This window comes from Rhinatrema bivittatum, chromosome 6 (assembly GCF_901001135.1).
Source record: "Rhinatrema bivittatum chromosome 6, aRhiBiv1.1, whole genome shotgun sequence".
Lineage (NCBI taxonomy): Eukaryota > Metazoa > Chordata > Amphibia > Gymnophiona > Rhinatrematidae > Rhinatrema > Rhinatrema bivittatum.
The window spans coordinates 160,826,328-160,844,323 of NC_042620.1; the positions used below are offsets into that span (position 1 = coordinate 160,826,328).

General features: G+C 44.6%; 1 protein-coding gene across 2 annotated transcripts in view; it reads right to left on the reverse strand.

Annotated features, from left to right (window-relative positions):
• Positions 1 to 14,703: 14,703 nt before the first annotated feature.
• Positions 14,704 to 17,996, reverse strand: part of GLS (glutaminase) — a 251,083-nt gene continuing 247,790 nt past the window's right edge. The window contains exons 16-19 of one of the 2 annotated variants that reach the window (XM_029606093.1): positions 16,540 to 16,616; positions 16,055 to 16,118; positions 15,090 to 15,251; positions 14,704 to 14,950 (exon numbers count right to left, since the gene is read on the reverse strand). In XM_029606093.1, coding sequence (XP_029461953.1) covers positions 15,095 to 15,251; positions 16,055 to 16,118; positions 16,540 to 16,616 — 298 coding nt within the window. In that variant the 3' untranslated portion in view covers positions 14,704 to 14,950; positions 15,090 to 15,094. Of the gene's footprint in view, positions 15,252 to 16,054; positions 16,119 to 16,539; positions 16,617 to 17,996 lie in introns of both variants that reach the window. The other variant, XM_029606092.1, reaches the window with a different exon arrangement.

The following is a 17,996-nucleotide window of genomic DNA, read 5'->3' on the forward strand; positions in this document are numbered from 1 at the left end:
GGAACTACTCCTGACTCTAAAGAAGCATTGGAAAAGGTTAGCCAGCGGAGATGGCAGGACATCTCTAAGTTCCCTTAGTACCCTCGGATGTAACCCATCTGGCCCCATCAACTTATCTATTTTAATGGAGAAATTACTTACCTGATAATTTCGTTTTCTTTAGTGTAGACAGATGGCCTCAGACCAGTGGGTTATGTGCTCCTCTGCTAGCAGATGGGAGACTGAGTCAGATTTCAAGCTGATGTCATATTGGGTACATATCCCCTGCACTGACCTCACTTCTTCAGTATCCTCCTCAAAAAGCCATTGTAGATATATATTTTGCATAACTTGGTTATACTTATTAAACTTGATTAACTGATTCAACTGAATTCAAAAACTGGAGACCGCCAGTGCACTCAACTAAGTCAGCACCGATACCAGACTAACTGTGGGTGTCTTGAACTAAGGGTAGGCAAAGGCTTACCCATATTTGTTTGGTCTCAAGGTTCACTTTCCCAGGTCCTCCTCCTCTGGGGGCAGCCATGGGCGGGATGCTGAGTCCATCTGTCTACACTAAGGAAAACAAAATTATCAGGTAAAGTAATTTCTCCATTTCCTAGCGTATAGCCAGATGGACTCAGACCAGTGGGATGTACAAAAGCTACTCCCGGACAGGGTGGGAAGCTGCCCATGGCCCACTTAGTACTGCCCTTGCGAAGGCTGCGTCTTCTCGGGCCTGAACATCCAGGCGGTAGAACCCGGAGAAGGTGTGTAGGGAGGACCACGTCACCGCCCGACAGATCTCTGTGGGTGATAGCAGTTTGGTCTCTGCCCAGGATACTGCTTGGGACCTAGTAGAATGAGCCTTAACCTGCAGTGGTAAGGGCTTCCCTGCCTCTATGTAGGCTGCCTTGATTACTTCCTTGATCCAGCGGGCTATGGTTGCCCACGAGGCCGCTTCTCCTTGTTTCTTCCCACTGTGAAGGACAAACAAGCGATCCGTTTTGCGCATTGGTTCCGATCTTTCCAGGTATTGCACCAGGATTCTACTGACATTTAGGTGGCGAAGAAGGCATGAGTCTTCAGAGTCCTTATGTTCATCAGGAGATGGCTTGATTCAGGTGAAAATCGGAAACTACTTTCGGTAGGAAGAAGGGAACGGTACGCAGCTGTATGGATCCAGGAGTGAACCTAAGGAAGGGGTACCTGGCAGGATAGTGCCTGTAGTTCGGAGATACGACGAGCTTAACATATTGCCACCAGAAATACAGTCTTCAATGTTAAGAGGCGTAGCGACAGACCGCGTGTTGGTCTGAAAGAAGCCCCTGCTAGGAAGTTTAATACCAGATTGAAATTCTATAGAGGCACCGGCCACTTTAGGGGTGGCCGAAGTTGCTTAACCCCTTTTAGGAAACAGGTCAAATCCAGATGAGCTGCTAGATGGATACTGTTCACTTCGGCTCTGAAGCAAGAGAGGGCGGCTACTTGGACCTTGAGTGAGTTGAGAGACAGCCTCTTCATCACATCATCCTGTAGGAACTCCAGGATCATGGGGATTTTGGCTGTCCGCGGGAGAGTCCCGCGGTCTTCGCACCAGGCTTCAAATATTCTCCAGATCCATATATATGTCAGGGATGTGGAGAACTTGCGTGCTTGGAGCAGGGTGTCAATCACCAGTTTCGAGTAACTGTGCTTCTTCAGGCGAGTCCTCTCAAGGTCCAAACTGTAAGAGAGAAAATCGAGATGGATCTTCATGAAGAATTGGGCCCTGCTGGAGAAGGTTCCTGTATGGAGGTAGGCACAGAGGGCTCCCCGCAAGGAGTCTTTGCATGTCTGCGTACCATAGGCGTCTTGGTGAATCCGGGGCTACTAGTAGAACTAGTACCCTGTGGTGTTCTATCTTGCGGATGACCTTGCCCAGTAGTGGCCATGGGGGGAAGGCATACAATACGACTTCCTCTGGTCAGGTCTGGACGAGGGCGTCGATCCCTTGGGAGTGTGGTTCTCGTCTGCGGCTGAAGAACCTGGGGACTTGGGCACTGAGGTAGGTGGCCAGTAGGTCCATGGCTGGTTGGTCCCAGCAATTCACTATCAGTTGGAAGGCTGTGGTCGACAGCGTCCATTTCCCCTGGTCCAGGCTCTCTCTGCTGAGGAAATCTGCTGAGACGTTGTCTTTTCCTGCGATGTGGGAGGCTGAGATCCCTTGTAGGTTTATCTCTACCCGTGCCATGAGAGGATCTATCTCCAGGGCCACCTGCTGGCTCCTGCTTCCTCCCTGGCAGTTGATATAGGCCACCTTTGTGGCGTTGTCCGACATTACTCAAATCGCATTGTCTCGGAGTCTGTGGCTGAATCGCAGGCAAGTTAGTCTGACTGCTCGAGCTTCCAGGTGGTTTTATGTTCCATCCTGCCTCTTCCTAGCTCCATTGTCCCTGGGCCGTCAGTTCCTGACAATGGGCTCCCCACCCTCGCAGGCTCACATCCGTGGTGAGCAAGATCCAGTTCAGTGGGGATAAGTTTACTCCTCTGCTTAGGTGGTCTTCCTGTAGCTACCACTAAAGCTGAAAAGGTACCTCTGCTGGAAGTTGGAGGCAAATTGAGTAGTACTGGGACAGTGGGTTCCATTGTGAGAGCAAGGATTATTGGAGCCCTTGCCCATGGAATGACTCCAGGGTTGATGCCATGAGGCCTAGGACTTGAAGATAGTCCCATGCTCTGGGGCGCACATTGGTCATCAATCGTAATTGTTCAATCAGCTTCCTCCTCCTCTGGGGAGGAAGAAAGACTTTGTTCTGTTTGGTGTCGAAATGGGCCCCCAGGTACTCTAGAGACTGGGAGGGCTGCAGAATGCTCTTGCCCGTGTTCACAACCCAACCGAGCTCCTGCAGTAGCTTCTTGACTTTGCTGGTAACCTGCTGGCTCTCTTCCGAAGACTTTGCCCTGATCAGCCAGTTGTCCAGGTAAGGGTGAACCAAGATCCCTTCCTTCCTTAGTGTTGCTGCCACGACCACCATGATTTTGGAGAATGTTCTGGGATTGGTTGCCAGGCCCAAGGGTAGTGCTCGGAACTGGTAATGGTGACCCAGTATCGCAAAGCGTAGAAAACGCTGGTGCTCTTGATGGACTGGAATGTGAAGGTAGGTTTCGGAGAGGTCCAAGGAGGTCAGGAACTCCCCTGGTTGTACTGCCATTATTACAGAGCGAAGGGTCTCCATGCGGAAGTGTAATATCCGCAGATGACGGTTGACGTTCTTGAGGTCCAAGATGGGCCGGAATGACCCTTCCTTCTTGGGAACGATAAAATAGATGGAATAGCGCCCCATATTTTGTTGGGGCGCAGGAACCAGAGTTATTGCCTTCAGGCTGAGTAATCTTGTTAGAGTGGCTTCCACTGCCAGTCTTTTGGTATGGGAGTGGCACGGTGACGTAATAAATTTTGTCCTGAGGAATGCTGCGGAACTCCAGAGAGTAACCTTCTCGAATGATGTTTAGCACCCATTTGTCAGACGTGATCTCAACCCATTCTTGGTAAAAGAGGGAAAGTCGACCTCCTATTTCCTCTTCCTATAGATGGATCGGCCCCTTCTCAGTGGGGAGCACAGCTGGAGCCTGCTCCTGGGCCTGTTCCTCTCTTGGTCTGTCTGTGCCGAAAGGACTGGGGCCTTTTGGAAGGATGGAGTGCTTGGAACTGTGAGTTCCTGTAGGGTCTAAAGCATTGAGACTCTCTGCCCCTGGCTCTTCTGGGTGAGGGGCAGTGTCTTCCGCTAGCCGAGGCAATGGTGATCCCCCCCCCCTTGCTGGCTAACTTTTCCAGTTCACTTCCGAATAGGAGAGATCCTTTAAAGGGCATTCTCGTGAGATTCGCTTTAGAGGTTGCATCAGCAGACCAATTTCGCAGCCATAACTGTCTTCTGGCTGCCACTACCAAGGCTATCCCTCTGGCTGAGTTTTGCACTCGGCATGAGCTTGCTTCCATCAGGAAGGCTGCTGCAGGTTCCATAGTCTTGCCAGTATATGTTCCGGAGTTATTTGCCTCTTTCAAGAGGAGCAAACAGGAACATGCCACCAGTGCGCAGCAGGAGGCAATCTGCAGTGTCATTACTGTTGCGTCGAAGGCCTGTTTAAGGATGGATTCCAATCTTCTGTCCAGAGTGTCCTTCAATGCAGCCCCTCCCTCAATGGGAATGGTTGTTCGCTTTGAGACAGTGCAGACCATGGCGTCCACTTTTGGAAAGCGCAGGCGTTCCTTAGCCGTAGATTCCAGAGGGTACAAGGCTTCTAAGGCCCGACCTCCTTTAAAGCTGGCCTCCGGAGTATCCCACTCCAGGTCAATCAGTTCCTAGATGGCTTCCATCATCGGGAAGTAGCATGAGGCTTTACGAAGGGACACCAAGATAGGGTTCTTCTTGGTTCCGCCATGGGGTCCGTGCCTGGAATACCCAGAGTCTTCAGAGTTTGGGAAACAAGGGCTGGTAATTCATCCTTGTGGATGAAACGAAGCATGGTTCGGTATGGTTCCAGACCTGGAGGGATTTCTCCTTCTTCCAGGGAGCCATCATTATCATCTGAGGAATCCGGATCCCTGTCAGGGAGACTCTTAGGCGAGACATTCGAGTAAGGCCGGGAGGATTTTGTGCTTCCGGCAGGGGTTGAGCCTGTGTTGCAGCTGGGGCTGATAGAGCCTGTACGAAGGCTTGCAAACCCTGGAAAAATTCCAACCAGGAGAAGGTCCCTGGATCCATGTTAATTCCAGGGGGAGTCTGAGTAGGGGCCCCTGAGGTGCCCTCCTGTGGAGAAGTCATCTTGGAGTTGCATAGGTCCGGTGAGCTATCGTATGTAGTGGTTGTAAGACCCGTCCTCAGGCAGAGAAGGACCAGACTTTGTTCCCCCCTAGACTTCTTCACAAAGCTGACACAGGCAGGACTCCTGTTCAGGCTGCACGGCTCTTATATGGCAGGCTGAACAAAGAGAGTGCCATCTGGCCTTCTTGGACACCGGTGCCATTGAATCTATGTTTGGGCGCACAAATTAGCTTCACTGCACCCAAGAATTGTGCGCAGCTGTAGTTAAGCGCACAGTGTGCGCGCGGTTCGGTTGTGTGCCCTGGCCAGTTGTGCGAGTGGCTCCAAATTGTGTGCACCACTGCGTGTGACTCTATGGGATGTGCATAAGTTATGCGCATTGGCCGCCGAATTGTCCTGCGCGTACCGTCGAGGGGAAGGGAAGATGGCGCCAACAACCCCCTGCATGTAAGATAGCGGCCCCCCCCCCCCAAGGGTCTCCATGTGTGTGGATCCTTGCACCGGAGCGGGGCCTAGCCTAATCAAGGTTGCACAACCCAATCGGTGCTCCCTTTTTAACTCTCCGGAAGCAGAGTCTGTACGGCGATCCAAGCTCTGGAGACCGGAGACCTGAATTAAGTTTCCTTCTTACCTGGGCTCGGCGCTTACTGCTTGTGCATCGGATGGTCTCCAGCTGCGGTGGGAGAGGGTTTTACCTTCACTGCCGCACTCGGATGTGCACCTGCTGCCTTTCAGCCACTCTGGGGGCTAAGTCCACACCAGGACCAAGGCACACCTCTGAAGGATATCAGAGATCACCTCAGAAATTCTCAACTGGGGGAGGGACACTTAGGTATCGCCGCAGGAGAGCGGGGCTCAATCTTCTTAAGGTAAATTTATCTTCTTGTTGCAATTTTCTTAACACTGCTACTGTAGGGGATAGTGTCCGCATCTGCTAGGAGACGGAGTGATACTGGGGAAGTGAGGTCAGTGCAGGGGTATGTGTACCCAGGATGTCGTCAGCTTGAAATCTGACTCAGTCTCCCATCTGCTAGCAGAGGAGCACATAACCCACTGGTCTGAGTCCATCTGGCTACACGCTAGGAAAGTTTAGTTATCAACTTACGAAGACACTGTGCCAAAAGCTGATTGAGGGTTACCTCACTTCCAATCTTGTGTTTATTTTATGTGGTCCTACTCCAGGCCCTTCCACAGTGAACACCGATCAGAAATATTTGTTAAGCAATTTTGCTTTTTTCTCATCAGCCTCCACATTTATTTATAGAAACTTCTATTCCACTGATTTGCAGCTCTCAGTGGAATACAAAATACTTACAAAATAAAATTGGACAAACAGTAACAAACAATTACATAATATTGAACAGAAATAGTAAATAAGGAACAACAGCTACAGAAAACAGGAGGTGGAAGGAGTCGCATCACTCAGGGAAGGCCAGGCTAAACAGATAGGGTCAGATTTTATAACATGCGGGCGTAGATTTGTTCGCGCGTGCATGTTATAAAATCCAGGGTTGGCGCGAGCAGGGGGGTGCACAATTGTGCAACCTGTGCGCGCCGAGCTGAGCAACCTGCCTCCGTTCCCTCCAAGGGAATCTGAAATCGGAGCGGCCTCGGAGGGAACTTTCTTTCCGCCCCCCCCCCCCCCACCACCACCACACACACACCTTCCCCTCCCTTCTCCTATCTAAACCCCCCCCCCCCCGACCTTTATTGAAGAAGTTACGCTTGCCAGCTCTCCATCCCCTGACCCGGTGGCTGTTCCGGAGGCCTTGGTCCCGCCCCCGGAATGCCTCCGGGCTGGCACCCCGCCCATGGCTCCGTCCCCGGAATGCCCATTTTTTCAAGCCCCGGGACTTGCGCGTGCCGCCGAGCCTATGCAAGATAGGCTCGGCGCATGCAGGGGGAGGTTTTTGGGGATTGCGTGCGTATCTTACGTGTGCAACCCTTTGAAAATCTACCCCATAAGATTTAGCAGCTTCCTAAAATGAAGCAGATCCTTTTCTACTCTGATTTCCAACAGAAGACTATTCCATAGGACTAGGTCCGCAATAGAAAAAATGCACTTGCGAGACTCAGATATTCCTCCCCTTCACAATGTCACGTTTGCATTTCCTTATATCACTAACATATCTAAAAAAAAATAAAAAGCCTCGTAATTTTATTGTATCTGCTATTTTTTTCATCTATTTGAATTTTTGCATTCCTGATAACTTTCCCAGCTTTTCTTAATTTTTCCAGATCTTCTTGCCTATCTTCCTCTCTCTTGTAGTTTATGCATGCTAACCTTTTTCAGCTACTTCTTTAGAATCCATAGCGGCCTCTTTTTCCTTTATATACTTTCCTAACAAACAAGACTAGATGCTCTTATATCTTTTTTTCAGTTTTGCCTACTGCTCTATTTCCCCTAGATTTTCCTAGCCAGCTACCACCTCCTTGAGTACCTCAAGGAGGTGGTAGCTGGCTAGGAACATCTATTTTAAGAAAGTTAGTTGTCCTGAAGTCTAGAATCCTTGCCTCTGAATGCACCTTCATTTCTTACATCCTAATACTGAACCACACTTCTGTGCAGTGGGGAGCAATAGCTAATGCCTTCATTAATATGGATTTTCATGGTGGCACTTCTGAAAGTGGGTGGGGTTATATAACCACAAAATTGTGACACAACAACTCTGTCTATCTTATAAGAGGGTACCTAAGGAACAGAAGATAAATTGAGTTGCCCATGGAATGGCAGTAGGAGAAGCAGGATTTGAACCCCACCGTCCTAACTGCTAGGCTACCCCTCCATAACATGAAGGACTTTTGGAAAACCATCTAGTCTGCAAGAAGCTGTGGGAATGCCTGCCTACCTCGCTCCCTCCCTCCCTATCCAGCTCCAAGAAACTACAAACAGCCTTCATTCCCATCCAACCTCAGAGGGGTAGCAATTTATTCCATAAAGCATACATTTTCTTTAAATTGCAATTTATTTTTTTTTGGGGGGGGGGGGGGTTTCTTTTCCTTGGGGCTTGTGCATAGATGGAGGGGTAGATCTCTCCCTAGCCCTCAGGAAGAAGCTACCAGGAGGGGAGGAATGAGCCAGTCACCTGCCCCTCTACCACCAGGCTGCCTGCAAGCAACAGCCACATCCTCCATTCGGATAGGAATGGAACCAGTTTTTTTTATCTGAGAAAAAAAAGTAATCCCAATAAATGGTAGCCCTGAAAAAGGGTCAAATACAAAATGACTCACCTCTAATGTTCTTACTGTGACATTCAGTAGTTCTGGTCAGTTTAGAATAAATAGGGCTGGCCATTCTGGATATATAAGAGAACATATTGTACATACAAACCAGACATAGGATTAAATAACATTTTATATTTCAATATCTACGTGAGGGAATGGGATAACTAATAACAAGGGCACTAGGCTGAGGTAAAATGCTAGAGAGCTGAAAAAATGTAATTAAAATAAAGGTACAAATGCATCTGATTTAATGTATGCATGTTTATTATGCAGTAAAGCAATACTAAATCCAATTTTATTAATTAAAATAAATACCTTCCATGTAGCACAGTTACAGTGCAAGTATTTTTTACACTTCTCATAGAACTCTAGGAATGTGCTGTCAGCAATTACATTCAACACTGTCTACTACCTTTTGATAATATTCTAAACATCAAACACTCTGATCAATGACAGTTGATAGGCAGGCTTGATCCACAGCTAAAGCCTAGTACAACACACTTTTACAGAAAGATGAAATATAATTACTAAGAACAGGATAGCATGTAGGTGCACAACACATTAAATTACATAGCTATGTCTGTGTCTTCTGATTCCTAAAACAAGTTTTACATGACACTCAAACTGAAAACTCTTTGGAGCTTTTTTTAAAAATGCAGCTTTGGATAGATAAAAAACTAACATTCTATCCACTGTGTTTGTGGAATGTACAGCAAGCAGTAAAAACAGAACCGTTTGTCAATAACAATGATTATGAGTCCTTATCTGTTACATTCCTCAAGCTTCTCCCCTGCAATCCCCCCCCCACCCCGATCCTCTAGAAACAACTCCATGTAGTTTTGCTTGATGCTGTTTGTGCCATCCTAATCACTATGAACCATACAGGGTCAGTGAGTGAGAGGTAATGTGTGACTCTTGCTAATGTGGCTTCTCCCAGGGCTCGAGGTAGGTGTGACTACTCACCCTAGGCCAAACAGACAAGGTGATCCTGTTCTGGTTTTGCCTCTGTGCCATGCGTGGATTTGTAGTTCTGAGTTTCTTAGGCAAATCGATGGGAAAAATCAGAACTGCCAATCCATATCTGCAATGGGGCCACATCTGGACAGGATTAGACTCTTTGGTTGACCTAGGATGAGCTAGCAAGCCTAATTAGAAGGTAATTGCAAGGTAAATGTTTAATCATTTTTTAAATGATAGAGGATGATTTATTGCTGCTTGTCATTTAAAACTTTTTAAAGTCCTGTATGATAAACCACAATTTCTTTCCAAACTCATAATCAACACTGCAGCAGCAATAAACCAGCCATCTCCAGCAAACTGTTTAAGCTTACCATTACTTATACACTTTGATCTTGGTATATTAACTGAAGCTCGACCATAGCGAGAAAATAGACAATCCTTTAAGAAGCCAGGGTACTAGTTTGCAGGTAAAATTAAAGTTTTTTAACAGATTGGAGGAAAGTCAAAGCTTCGACCACAGTCACACAAGAAATTGCCTCCCTGCACACATCGAGATTGCTTTCAACACCTTGTAATGTACATCTTAAGCATTTTCTGTTGTTCAGCCGCTGCTCTTTTTCCGAGCAAGTTCTGGAGGATACATTTTCAAGGTGATTGTGCTGGTAGAAATGTCTTTATCCTTTGGATAAGTTACTTCTGCTTGGGCTAATTTGGTAAGTTTATAAAAAGGAAGAACCACAAAAGCATATAATTACAATATAACCTATAGCTGAGGTTCTTTTGAGTCATTGGTGCAAAATTATCATCCGTGAAGGACAGCAGGATTTTATTGAAATGACTAGTATCAAGGTGTTGTGTGGTCTGAACAAGTCATTTAACCACACCTTGTACTGAATGTTACTTCTTTAGTTTTGCATCCTGCTATTTCCTAGGGATGGGAGACGTTTGATAGCACAGACAGATGAATGGGAGGAAATTTGTGAAAATTGATATAGGATCAAAATTCTTGACTTTCATAGCCAAAAAATTAGAATCAGACACTTGCTGTCAAATCAGCACAAAACTGTTCATTCTGTCTTACTCACACTGTTCTGCAAGGGTAGAATAACGACCTGATGGAAGAAAACAATTCCTGGAACATATGTAGGATTTGTGCTATCATACAAGTTTTCAAACTGTTCACTTTGCTTGAATAGACATATACCTGAGTTCCTGAACAGTTTGAAATTGCATTTGGGCAGCTTGCCTTATCTCTATATTTGTCCATGCTTTGATCTAGCTGGTGTCCTATTAATTTTATCTGCCATGAGCAGCTAAATTCTGATTCCCAGCAGCTAAATCTAATGTGCAACTTTTAGTATTTATTTGCACAATACCTTTTTTGGGTGTGGGTGCTAGACATCCTTCCCCAGGTTAACTTGAAAGTTTGTGCACCTGCAGGAGGTGTGTTAGTAAAGGAAAACCTAGGAGAAACATCTGGGAAGCAGCAGAGATGGAAAAAGGGAAGGAGAAATGTAGAATATTGGGTGGATCTAATGTATATTTACCAGCTTTTATTATGTACACCAGCACCCACCTAGGTGGGAGCTGCACAGCCAGAATAGATAAAAGACAGGAGCAAGAACGAAAATATTTTGGGCAGAGCCTAAACATTTCATTTAACTAGAACACCCCCCTGCCTTCAGATGAGGTAATCATTCAGTCACAGGCAGCCTATAATTGCACTGTCTCTGCAAGTCCATGTTCTCAGTTGGTGTTTCTAAAGGCTGTTCGCAAGTCTTAGCTCTTGATGAACCAAGAGCATTGTCCTCACATGGTGAGAGCAATGTCAGGGTGGGGCTGGAGCTAAAGGAGGACTCGGTACCTCTGTGACCATAGCATGTTCAGCACTAGGAACTTCCATTGTCTTATGAAGCACTCCAATGTTTGAGAACATGTGGCCTCTCTCTTGATCAATGTGACAATGCTAAATCTGGCAAGCAGTAGTCTGGACTTTGTGTGATAGAGGGCCAGTGCTCTTGATGATGGAAGCAGGGTCCCCCCTTGCTCCAGCCCTGTAATCTCTAGCTAGCACAGGGCTTTTTAGTGCAAATGAGCTCATGATAGATGAACTCTGGGAAGACTTAGTTCTTACTTCTATTAGAGTTTTAATTTCATAATGAGGTCAGGTTTGAGACAATACAAGCATGTCTTCAGGCAGCATTCCTTAAGCAGTTCTACTGGATTAATGCTGCAGTTGGAGGTGTGATATTTTGCGAGATGAGGAATCAGACAAGCCTAGTAGGCCAATCTCCTTCAATGATTCTCTTTAAATGCATCTTATTGACTGCACCATCCACTGTGCCAGGCTATTTGTGGAGGTGCAATTGTGACCTTTGCACAAAGTACTTGAAGTTATCAGATGTGAAAGTAGACCTGTTGTCTACCATGATCATGTACAGTGGCCTATGAGTTGCAAATAACTGTTAAAGCACTGTAAGTGTTGCAGCAAATGTTTTTGAGGATACTGTGATCACCATGAGCCACCTTAAACAATAATATACCACAATGAGGAAATTATTCCCTTAAATCCTTGACCACAGTTTCCTCCTAGTCACTTCCCAAGGGACTGTGGGGGCTTCTGGCAAGTTGTGTCTAGACATCTGATATGTGCATTCTTTGTCAGTCTCTATCCCATAACAACCCATTTCCCCAAAGAAGTCTTCACTTTTGGGCTGGCCGTTCATGTTGCCTGCTTGAAAATGGTCTGAATTATCTTGGCAGCTTGGAGAGAAGCAGCAGGAATTGTGTTCAGCATCAAAACTTCAGCCAGAGATGGAGCAACAGAATCTAGTACCCACTACAGCAGGCAGCTCAAAGCATCAGTATGGAAAATTGCTTTGCTAAGTTTGTACACTAATGTATAGTCATAGGCAGACAGCATTATACTCCAGTGCTGAATCTGTGGCAACAAAACAAAGGTTGTAGCTTGGTCTTTAGAGAATAATCCCAATAGAGGTTTGTGGTCAATATAGATTTCAATATGCCAATCATACACATAGTTGTGGAACTTTTTAACCCTAGCTACTAAAGCAAGTGCCTCCCTATTAATTTGAGCATAATTCTATTCCAATGACAACAAAGCTTGAGAATGGTGCCTCCAGGCCATCTGGCAAAGTGTAGCCCCAAATCCATATGATAAGGCATTGCAGATGACTATGAAAGGCCTCTGTTCATCATCATGAATGGGCACAGAGTCTTTTGTGTCAGGAATTTTTCAATGTTCCAGAAAGCATCCACATGTCAGCAGAACCACTTCCATGGCACCCCTTTTATGGAGAAGGCTGTGTAGTGGATTCAGTGAATGTTGTCTTTTGTGAATGAAAAATATGACAGAAGTTGGGTGTTCACAAAAAAGAACTCCTCATCTTTAATTCAGGGGCATCATAGAGTGCCTTTACCTTATCTTCTGTTGAATAGATTCCTGAAGCATCAATGCCCAGAAATGGAACACTGATAATCCTAATTTCACATTTATCTTTCTTCACTCACGTTCCTGACTTTTCACATCACTGTAAGATTTCCCTAATTTATCTTCTGGTACTCCCATTATGTGCCCATAGTTAGTATAATGTTCAACACCTGGAATTCCAGCCAACAATATTTCTTTGAAAGACTGAAAGATGTCTAATGTGATGGAGATTCTGAATTGGAGACATTTAATTTGTAAATCAACCTAATGAGTAATGGTTAGACATTCACAGCTTCTTCATCCACAATTAATTGCTGGTAGGCTTGTGCAAGGTCAAATTTTACAAAGATCTTCCCTCCAACATGCGTGGGTAATAGTTGGTTAACAGCAGCCATGGGGTGTGGGTAATCTATAAGTCCCCTTAACAGTGCATTTATAATCTCCGCAGAACCACACATCTCCATTTTATTTGAGTACTGGTACAATGAGCGTGACCCACTTGAAGTGTTTAACTGGTTCTAGGAGATGGTTGAGTTCTTCCTTGATTTTAAGGCATAGTGCAAACGGCACTTTCCTAGGCGTTTAGGTGAATGAGTGCCATGGCTGGTCCCTTGTAAGTTCCCCAGCAAACACTTGACATAATTCACCCATGATGTCCTTGTGATGCCTATTGGTGATCACATAGACCCCTTGGATACTGATTCGAAAAAGTGACCCAATTTCTTAATAGGCTCTTGTGTTTACCTATAGTGACTAGGAGTACAATGTTCACTCAAAGGAACTGTAGCAAGCACTTACAACACAGCATCTCCTGTGCACTCAGTTTTCTGCCCATTGTAACTGGACAACTTGGGAGGATTGAAAGTGGGAAACACCTTGAGAGCATCTTTACTGATAATTTACACACAAGGCTCAGAGTGAACCTTCATTTCATAGTCCTGACCATTGAGATGAACTTAACACTTTTATGTCTCCAGGTTCTGTATAGTTTGGATGTGATAAATTTGCCCAATCTCATTACTGTATCAAGTATATTTATTGGTGAATCAGGGTCCTATTTTGATCTGCAAACTTGTTCAGTGTGGGCTTTTTTTGCAAAAATGACATGCTGCCCTTTTACATCTGGACACAGAGCATTCATGCTGTCCTGTGCAGTTAAAACCACGAGTTTGGAAGCACAGGCCCTTGGGCTGGCTGCTGAGTGATTTTCTTATGGTCGTTGACAATGTCCACATTGGCTACTGTGACCTAGATTTCTTTCATGGATTGCACCACCATTGCAGCTGCCAAAGCTGAAATACTGTTGTAGGGGCCAGATTTAGCTCAGGAAGGAGCAAGTGCTTAAGTGCTTCAGTTTGGACTCTAAAGACTGGATGTCACAAAGCATGTCCTTTAAGAATCTGCTGAATTTACAATGTTCTGCGATTCGATGTAGCTTAGTCATATAGTTTACAGGGCAACACTCTCAGAGTCATTACAGCCTTGATTCTGCGTGTAGAACTGAAACCTTTGCACTATGAGAGACAGTGGTTATGAGCAATTGGCCTTTAGCAAACCTATGATCCCCTCATCCGTCTTCATGTTTGGCAAGGCTGCCAAGACCAGAAACCATAGGATGGTATGTGCTTTTTACCCCATACACTGTCACGAGGCTAGTCTGTTTCTGGTCAGGAACCTCTATCATATTTGCTTCCAAAAAGAACAATAATCTTGCTGTAGAAAAGGGCCAGGTGTAAGACTATTCCACATCCAATTCCTGAATGTGACCAGCAGTGGCTGTAGCGGAAGGTGTTGCTCTCATTTCTAAGCAGGGCCCTGCTCAGTGCTGGCTGCGTGTGCTGGACTTGACAGTCAAGAAGCTCAGGCTCCTGCTACCCATACACATCAACAGCAGCAAGATACCAGCCCGAAAATGGATATTAACCAGCTTATATTATGTACACCAGCATCCACCTAGGCTGGAGGTGTGAGCTAGGAAAAAAAAATAGGAGCAAAAACCAAGAAAGGGGCTTGGAGAGGACCTGCACATTCCACAATAAAGTGGCTCCTGCTACCGCTATAAGGAAACCTTAACCAAAACAGCCAATGCTGTTAGAAATTAAATTCTTCTGTGGCATTTGATCAAAAAATGAAACATAGGTCCTGATAAAAAGTTTCTCAAATTATAGAGACTAGTTGCAATTAAATAACAATAATAATAAGGAAGTGCAAATACTTTTTCAACATTTTGTGACCTACAGCATGTACAGATCTGACATTCAGGAAAAGTAGATGGTCATTTGCATCTAGGCTCCTTCCCTTGAGAAATTTCTACACTAGCTACTACATAAAGAAGGAAACAAGGCAGAATAATTGGTACAATGCAGGTAAAGTAAAATGTTCAGTTAAAGTGGTAGCCACAGCTCCAGCAGCAAGTCCTTCTTTCACAGCACATTAATCACACGCCGCACGAGGTAATGTTGCTCACATTGTAGGGAGTAGCTCAGGGGTGGTCTCTCGACTCCGTGTGGCTGCTTTTGTCAGATTTGTCCTGAGCACATGATAAAAGAAAGCTCCAGTAACACTGAAAGAACATACAGACTTCATTAAAATATACATCACTATTCGATAAAAAATACACACGCTCTGCACGGTGCATTTCCACAATTAAAGAGGTCACTGATTCTCACAGAGGTTATAATAATCCATCCAGATTTTTTTCAGCTGTTTGTTCTTCTTTTCCATTATTAGACTCTTCTGGTGCTTTGAAATTGTTCTGGAATTCTTGGAGGATTTTAACTACATCATGATGTCCAAAATGCCTGGCTTCATCCATCGGAGTGTTATTCCACCTGAAAACAGACACTAGAATGTTTACTGGTATGACAGGAAATCATTTTATAATTACAGAGCAGCAACCATTCATGCATAGTTTGCATAGAGAGAGAGAGTGATGGAAGCTGAAGAGTACCTGGCCTAGACAGTGTAAACATTAACTACAGGGAAATTAAGGAAAGCAGACGGACAAGGCCTCACAAATCAGGCTAGGTCACGCAAATCCGCTAAGACTTCACTTCTCACATCTCATTGTCTAATTATATCAGCTCAAAACATTCATTATAATATTTCATTTTGTTCAGTGTAGAATGGGGTATGTCAGTCATCCCCCCCCCCCCTGACTAGAACCAGCTGCCGAGATGTAAAAGAGTTTCAAAGAAAAGGACCCGAAATCACCCCAGAAGGGAATGGGCCAATACTTATCCCTAGGGCAGTCTCACGATGCAAGATTTTATTTTATTTTATTTTTTTAACTCTCAGCTTGCTGAGCAATGCATTCCCCATGAGATAGCCCCTCCTCCTCTTTCCCCTTTCCTTTTGAAAGTAAAGGCAGGCCCACTTTGAGGAAGAGGAGGATGCTGTAACTTTGTGGCTGAATAACCCCCATCACTGATCACTGAACTGGGGAAGAACGGATACTAAACTGAGACAGGCCAAGTCACAGACGGTTAGAAACAGGAAGCTAGCAGAGAAGATACTGCAATGGCAAACTTAAATATGGTTCCCAATCCAAAAAGCAAATCATATATCATTAACAGCAACATCTTTCTACCATAGCGATTGGATGAGGTTGTTATAATGGGGCAAAGAAACCCACCTGTCTTTAGGAAAAGGATTCACTTTGCAGGCTTCCAGCAAGAAGCGAACCACCTCCACGTGACCTAAAAATAACCAGAGATGTTAGAATTGATCATTTTGTGCCAGCCTGGCAGCTCACTTTCATAGGCAGTGGGTTCCATGCCCATGCTGGCTGGGGCTGCTGTGGCAGCAGCGTTCACAGCCTCTGGCATTGGGGTGGGGGGGAGTCTTGGCCGTCGTCTAGTGGCCAGCATTAGGGTCCACATTAGCCAGGTTTTGGAGGAAGCCCCTGACTGAGGACTGTCACAGTAACAGCTGGGCTGGGTTAGGAGGGGGAGATATAAAAATAGAATAAAACCCATTTAGGTAATTCTGAATGAAGACTCAGTTCCAATGGAGCTGGACACCTGGGAAGAAAACTGAAGGGGTAAAATCACCTCCAGATAATTTTGCCCCTCATAACTCCAACAAGGTCATAGAGTACTAGCAACCTGGAGCCATTACCTTCTGCAGCTGCCACATGCAAGGCTGTGCGGGAATCGTAGTCTCTCTGCTCCATGTCCATTGCAGATAACGCAAACCTGAAAAGCCACATACACCAATATGCTAAAAGGCTTCATTGCTTTGAGTCCCAGCTACTAAAGTGCGCTGAATTGTTTAAAGGCCACTTTGCATGTTAAGGGACAAATAGTGCACAGGAAGCCACACACTATTTGTCCTTTTAGGGATTGATTTTCAAAGGCATTTACACGTATAAAACATTTTTGTGCGTGAAAACTTATGTTAGAAAGTAGCCCCGGCTCAGCACGTATAAAAGTAACCTGTGTAACCAGATCACACATCTATTTTTGTGGGAACTGGTGATAGACTTTACTTTTACTTTACAGCACTGTGTAGCACTACAGAAACGTTAAGCAGTTTAGTAGTAAGTACTTTATTATTTGATAAACCACAATATCATTCAAAGATCAACAATGCAGTGTTCTATTGCTAGAACGCAATTGGAACTTGTATGTATACTTTTTCATTTTAAAAAGCACAAATGCAAGTTTACCTGCGCAAGTTAATGCCTTCCAAAGAAGAGAAGTAACACTGTGTGAGTTCATTGGTGCATGTACCAGGCCAATTACCAATGGACAGTCAAAGTGAACTTATTTAGTAATAATAAAATGTATGAATTGCTTTTGCAGATTTCCTTAAATCACTCAAAGCTATGTACAAAACTAAACATTGAACAATACCTGCCTGGATAACATGTTTTTACAGGCAGTTTGTAAAATTTTAATATATGAACTGAAATGAATGAAGTTCACTTTGAAAATTCAGTGTTAAGTCTGCATGTACACCATAAGCATAGACTTTACTGGATCATGCACAGCAAAATATTATTTTTTGCTTTCCAAATAGCCATTTTTTGCACATTTTGTGGGAAACATATTAATTCATAAATAATAAGCGAGTGTAATGCAAAATTGTGGAAAGTAGCTGAGTAGCTATGAACACAGCTAAACTATGTGCAACAAAACCTTTGCAAACAAGATTTCCCAAAATACTAGACACGCTATTTTACTACTTGACTTATTTGCATAGAAGTCCCAGTAGCAAAACAGTGAGTACTAAACTGGAAATAGTGTGCACAACTCTGCATACTCCAATAAATCAGTGTCTATTTTTTTTTATGTAGAGCAAGTCAGTGGTCATTATAATTCTGGACTTGCTATGCTTAGTCACTGTTACTTTTCTTTATTTATTTATTTAGCTCATGCCTTTTCATTGGTGACTCATGGTGAGTTACACTCAGCTAGTGCAGGGGGCGTTGAATCTAAGGGTCCTATTCATTAAGCATTTTTCCTGTAGATTCATATTGAGAAAAAAACCTTTAGTACATAGGCCTCTAAGCTTGTACTTGTGAAAACAGACAGTACTCTGTGAATTTAAGCAGTGCTTTATCAGTTTTCACT